Genomic DNA, 6,383 nt, shown 5'->3' with positions numbered 1-6,383 from the left:
TGATGATTGGTTTCGGGGACACTCTGGGGAATACACTCCTTGGCAGCTACCTGGCCGGGAGCTCCACCTCAGGGGCGTGGAGCATCATCCCCACACCAAGCTTTAAGGTTGCCATCCTCACTTTGGATAAACTAGCGGAGTCCCCTATCCTTCTTCTTGCCTTATTGTATATTTACTTCTGTATCCCTTTCTTTCTTTTTCCCTTTTAATTATTACTATGTTTTTCTCATTCCTGCTTTCTCTTCACAGACATATTCTTCTTGTTATTTCTGGGTCTGCCTCTTTCTTGTTTTACCTCTGGCACTCTTCCCCTCTTCCTTTCCATTTATATTTGGTCCTTCTGTTGATCTTTCTCTACCTATTTGGTTTTTTTCTATGATCATCTAAATTTTCGTTTCTCACTCCTTCTTCTTCCTGTTAAATTTCTTTTCTTAAAAATTTCGATCTCTACTTCATTATCTCAGTACAGATACTCCTTTCTATGTGTATCTCAAATGTCACTACTAATGTCACCTACTTCTACATAAGCGTCTACAAGAAAGTAGCTATTTCTTTTTGTATTTTTTCTCTATATCTCTTATCCTCTTTATCCTTTATCTTTCTTTTGCTTCTTCTTTTTCCTTTTCTTCTTTATTTTCTATTTCATCAAATCTTTTTTTATATATATTTTATTTATTTATTCATGAGAGACACAGAAAGAGGCAGAGACACAGGCAGAGGGAGAAGTAGGCTCCATGCAGGGAGCCCGGTGTGGGACTCGATCCCAAGACCCCAGGGTCACAACCTGAGCTGAAGGCAGACGCTTAACCGCTGAGCCACCCAGGCGTCCCTATTTTACCAAATCTTTCACTGAGTCTGTTTTCATCTTTCTCATTTGCTTTTTTCTTTGTTGCCCTTTTCTCTCCTCCTGGTTTTGTTCACACAGGCTCACTTATACCTGTGTCTCTCCCTTTCTCCCATCTCTGCTTTTCACTCATTTTTAACATTCTATCTATCCTTCTGTATGTGTGTGTGTATGTGTCAACTCACATGCACCTGGGAGACAAAAGGATGGTTTTTCCATCTGAAGACTAGTCACTGAATGAGATTTAAAGTCTACCATTTGAAACTTTAGCAGGAAAGAGGAATTCTCTTCTTCCACAGCAAAAGACCGATTGTCAGATGTTCTCTGGGAAGGCCTGAAGCCTGGTATTGCAAGATCATTGTCAGCTGATTCGTGTTTGTAAGAAACACCTGCCCCAAACCTTCTAAGCCATATGTACATGCACCTCAAAGAGAGAGAAAATTTATAAATGGGTCTCTGGAGCCTTTCTGAAGATCACTGCATGTTGGAAGTTTTCTGTTTCTGATGGAAAACGTGGAATTGATCCCTATAGTTGTCTTTGTATCTGGGCATAATTAAACAAGAATCACAAAACTCTTCCCCAAAGAAAATTCACTTTTCCCTCCCTTCCTTTCTTTTTTCCCTTTTCATATGCTTTCAGGTTTTCTACTTCTTTGCTTTTGTACACCAATGTAATTGTCAATGGCTGCTTGCTGAAATTCATCACTCATAGTACCTGGTGGTAAATTGGGAGAAAGGTTACATCCAGTAAGATGAGCTAGCACAATTTCTAGCACATGTCGAACGCTCAATACATGTTACCTTTGCTTTTCTTCCCTTTCTGAGCTCGTCTACAAGTCAACTACAGCTACTGATTAAATATTTGACCTTTATACCTTCCAACTAAAGAGCTACTGTGCTGCGTGATTTACATGTTTGTCATATAATTTTATGTTCTATTCAAAGAGTTGATGGAATATAGATACTCACATATTTTTTTACAATATACTGCAATTTATTATGTTTTACATGATATAAAATATCTATAGTAGAAAAAAAGTTTATTTCCTAAAATTTTTAATGAAATATCTGATACATACCTAAAGTGACTGGTAGGTGTGGGAGTGAAAAAACTATCACCTGGAATGCATTGCCAACAAGTACGTGGCACTCTCACCTCCTTACTCCAAAGACACGATATCAACTCTGTTCTGTCCTAGCTTTCCGAATTCTTTTGGTCTCTCAACAATCACATCTGGCAACTTGCTCTGATAATTAAAGTTGGATTCAAGGAAAACTATGAACTTCTACATTATTTATTCTCTCTGCCATTCTTTCCATATTAGGTCCTGCCTTTTCTAATCTAGATCTTGTGACTCACAGCCAAACTTAAGGATAGTCCCCTAGTCTTGGGGATACCACCCAAGATTTCAACATCCATTCCAATACAGTCTAGTATCTCATGCTCATAAAATCCAATTACTTAACCAGCAAGATTCATGTGCTTCCATGAAAATATGGAGGAAACCTGCTGGTTCAAATGTGAAGCTAAGTTTAAGTCCCCATGAGGAACTGTTTTTGGAGTAAAGCTTCAAAGCCTTCCACTCAATCCGTACGTAATAGGTCACTGTCTCACCTTCTGCCCTCATTAGGGAAAAACACAAATAAGTAAAATAGGATCTGCTATGATCAATAGTATTTAGTCACATGCACTTTTGTTTGAGTTTACTTCCCTTGCCTTCCAAAAAACAGAGATATTTCAGCACTAGCTCATGGTGACAAAATTAAATTTTACTTTTACAAACATAAAAATGAAGAAATGTCATTTGTAGCAAAAATTCAAATTAGAAATGTTTGTGTATTCCATTATTTAATTTCTAGGCAGCAATAGAGGTAAGAATTTTTTTAATGTGATTTGTATCACAAGAGGATCTTGTTCTTCTTGAAAAAGGACCTTTTTAAAATTCCAGGAAAGTCAAAGTACCAATAAAATAATCAAAGTCTGCACATTGCAGGGAAAACCCTTCCACTATTATTGAAACATAAGTATAATTACGCACAGGAAAAATATATTATCAGCACAGGAAAGAAGCCTTAAGAATTCTTTGTGCTTTTCAAAACTGATGGACACGAGTGAGCTCTAATATCATTATGCTTAGAAATGGCTTCATCCAGATCCAGCTGAACACCATTAATGTTCACTTCCATACAGCCATTGTAAAAGACATTCACTGGTGTGGCACCGAATGGAATATCTGCAAAAACAGAATATTAAAATATTAGCCCAAGACTTTTGGCATCTTATTTGCTTACAATTAGAGGAACTATCCAGACTTCCCATTTCCAACCAAATTCTAATCATAAAAGAAAAATTAGTAATGTAACTATTCAATAAGTTTATATTAAATAACTTATATTTATAAGTTTATATATAGTGACTCCTATATATATAAGGTATTCATTCTGCTTGGCACTGGATTCAGCATATCATGAGTTCCTCTGATTTCACAAACACAGGCTCTTTCAAACCTAAGATAAATAAACACACTTTAAAAAGAGTATAAAGTAGAATATTTTTACCTGTGATGTTCTATTTTATTGTTTTCTTTTTAAATTTGAGCAACAGTTTAAGTGTTGTTAAATCATTTTTTTAACTCCAAACTATAGCTGCTTGGAAATCTTTTGAAAATGCCATGATAAATATATCTCTTTTATTACTAGCTCTTTTTAAAATGTCATGATAAATGTATCTCTTTTATTACTGTTGGAATAAAAGCAGATTTCTATATTTTCCCAAATATAGCTTCTTGCTGAGCATACAATGACAGGTCATATTAGGAAATTCACTTTATGCACTGTTTAGTGTTCTAAAAAATAATTTTATTAATGCTTCAGTGACAAGTTTAGGGCCTTTGGGCCTTTCGGCACTTACGCTTTCCTCATTCAACTTAATACTTGAGTAACACCCTTGAATTCCTAAGAACTATGATTCATCTGAATAGCATCCATCTCTCTACTTGCTTCTCTTTTTTGGCATCTCCTCCCTATGAATTTCATTTCCAATGGGCATTTTTCAGCCTTTATTCTCCTTCCTTAGTACCTTATGCAAAAAACATACAGATCAGATTTTCTACCCTTAATCTGCCAATACAGTGAATAAAGTCCACACTTTTCCAGGGGCTCACAGCATTCTTCATGAATCCCTTTCAAGTCTGGCTGAGCATCAAAGATTATGCCACTATTATTAATCTTTTTTTTTATTTATTTTTATTTTTATTTATGATAGTCATACAGAGAGAGAGAGAGAGGCAGAGACACAGGCAGAGGGAGAAGCAGGCTCCATGCACCGGGAGCCCGATGTGGGATTCGATCCCGGGTCTCCAGGATCGCGCCCTGGGCCAAAAGCAGGCGCCAAACCGCTGCGCCACCCAGGGATCCCGATTATGCCACTATTATAGCAATCCTCAGAATTGCCCATTTCCCCTGGTTTTTGATTCATAACATGCAATTGAATATGCCTATTTTGCATATCAACTGGTAACTTACCTATTGCACTGTTTACACTCCTAATATCTCAATTGTCTGTTCTCAATTTTCCTCACTCTTTCTCTAAACACATCTTGCCTCAAGTCAATCTTCAGTGCTGGTGCCACAGTCCCGGAACCATTGAAAGTTGATAGTTTTACTTCTTTTGAACTCTTTCATTGTTTGTCTGATTTACTAAAATTGCATGCCACATCTCCGATCTAATCACTGCGCACTATCTTCCTGCCATCATCCTAGTCCAGCAGCTTCCTGGTCTGTCACATGGGGATAATAATAGCACCTGCCTCAAAGGTCTATTTTGAAAATTAAGTAAGTTGATCCCTCTGAAGTGCTTTGAACGATGCCCAGACTGCTTATCATGCACCATTGATGAGAGTATAGTTGTTGCTTCTGTTATTGTTACTGCTTCTCCACCTGGACTGCTTCAGGAACCCCTGGCTCATCTCATCCACTTTTGCATCCCAGCTGTCCATCTCTGTCCATCATGCTCAGTGGGTTTTTAAAATTATATTAAAAAGCCATTTCCTTGTCTAAAATTTTTTAAAGAGTCTCATGGCTCTTATAATAAGACTCGGGACACTGAACCAGATCTACAGCACCCCCCACACACACACTCAGTTCACAGCCTCATCCTCCACCACCATCCCCTTTGCTCAATGTCTTCACCACATTTATCTTCTGTATATTTCTCAAGTGAATCTACTCCCCATTTTTGCCCACACATAGACATTTTAATTGCATATTAATTCCAATTCCTACCCCACTGCCTAGTTAAATTTTGTCCTTCAATTTATCATATTTATTAGCCTTTTCTTCAGAGAGCTCATTCCTGGCCCCCATGAGCAGGCCAAGTCCCTGTTTTAAGACTCTACAAGCAATCCATACTTTTGCTTCATAGAAGTTATCACTATTTAATTATTAAATAAATTGGGATGTAGGTTCTTAATAAATAAAAGGCAAATGATGGGTGAAGAATAAATATTGAACTCACAAGATTACTGTGAGGATGAACTGAAATAATAAACACTTCTAACCAGGAGAGTCAGATGCAACAAAACTTGGTTAGTTTTAGTTCACCATTAAAAAAATAAATAAACCAAATGTACTAATAAAATGTCAATATAAATCCCCAGGAAAAGAATAATGGATACTGGAATTTTGTCCTCCCATCTAAGGACAAAGAATTTTGTCCTTTTACTAAGATTACATATTTAAAATACTATTAATTTGACTTAAAAGATACTTTTTAAAACTTTTTAAAGATAATTTTGAAAAAAAAAAAAAGAAGAAGAAGAAGAAGAAGATACCTGGAAGGCCACCCAGGTAAGTGGTCACTGTTCCTTTCATTGCTTTGTCCAAACTGGCAAATTGTTGTGGAAGGTCTTCAGAGGAGATGGTATCTTTTTTAACTGGAGTTGACAGCTCCAGATTGTTTCTGTTGACTTTTAATTCCAGATGGACTTGTTGATTGGAACACAGATTGACAGCCTCTATCCGAGATATTACAATATTTTCAACAGACACTAGGATATCCTGAAAAACAGAGCAAAGATTCAAGATAAGCAAGTATAAATGGTAATGCCACTTAAGAGTGACTTTTGAGGGCAGCCTGGGTGGCTCAGCAGTTTAGCGCCACCTTCAGCCCAGGGCCTGATCCTGGAGACCCGGGATCGAGTCCCATGTCGGGCTCCCTGCATGGAGCCTGCTTCTCCCTCTGCCTGTGTCTCTGCCTCTCTCTCTCTCTCTGTGTGTGTGTGTGTGTGTGTGTGTGTCTCATGGATAAATAAATAAAATCTTTAAAAAAGAAAAAAAAGTGTGACTTTTGAGTTTTTAAATTCAAAATCTGAATTTCGATGAGGGAAAAAAATGTATGTTAGAGCCTCCCAGTTTAAATTTCAAAAAACAATTGTTACAATAATCATATTTTTAAAAATACATGAGTTTTACAAATTACAGGTTCAGCTAAGACATAAACGGGTAGTGGCTTCTGCAAATTCAATACACCAAGAAATTG

The 6,383-nt window shown here is 37.0% G+C and overlaps 1 protein-coding gene across 1 annotated transcript in view; it reads right to left on the bottom strand.

Moving 5' to 3' along the window:
* Positions 1-2,593: 2,593 nt before the first annotated feature.
* Positions 2,594-6,383, bottom strand: part of PROS1 (protein S) — a 63,483-nt gene continuing 59,693 nt past the window's right edge. The window contains exons 14-15 of the mRNA XM_077884212.1: positions 5,677-5,902; positions 2,594-3,078 (exon numbers count right to left, since the gene is read on the bottom strand). Coding sequence (XP_077740338.1) covers positions 2,918-3,078; positions 5,677-5,902 — 387 coding nt within the window. The 3' untranslated portion in view covers positions 2,594-2,917. The remainder of the gene's footprint in view (positions 3,079-5,676; positions 5,903-6,383) is intronic.

This window comes from Canis aureus, chromosome 35 (assembly GCF_053574225.1).
Source record: "Canis aureus isolate CA01 chromosome 35, VMU_Caureus_v.1.0, whole genome shotgun sequence".
In the NCBI taxonomy this organism is placed as follows: Eukaryota; Metazoa; Chordata; class Mammalia; order Carnivora; family Canidae; genus Canis; species Canis aureus.
The sequence above is the reverse complement of the archived record's forward strand: the minus strand, read 5'-3'. Positions and strand labels throughout refer to the sequence as shown.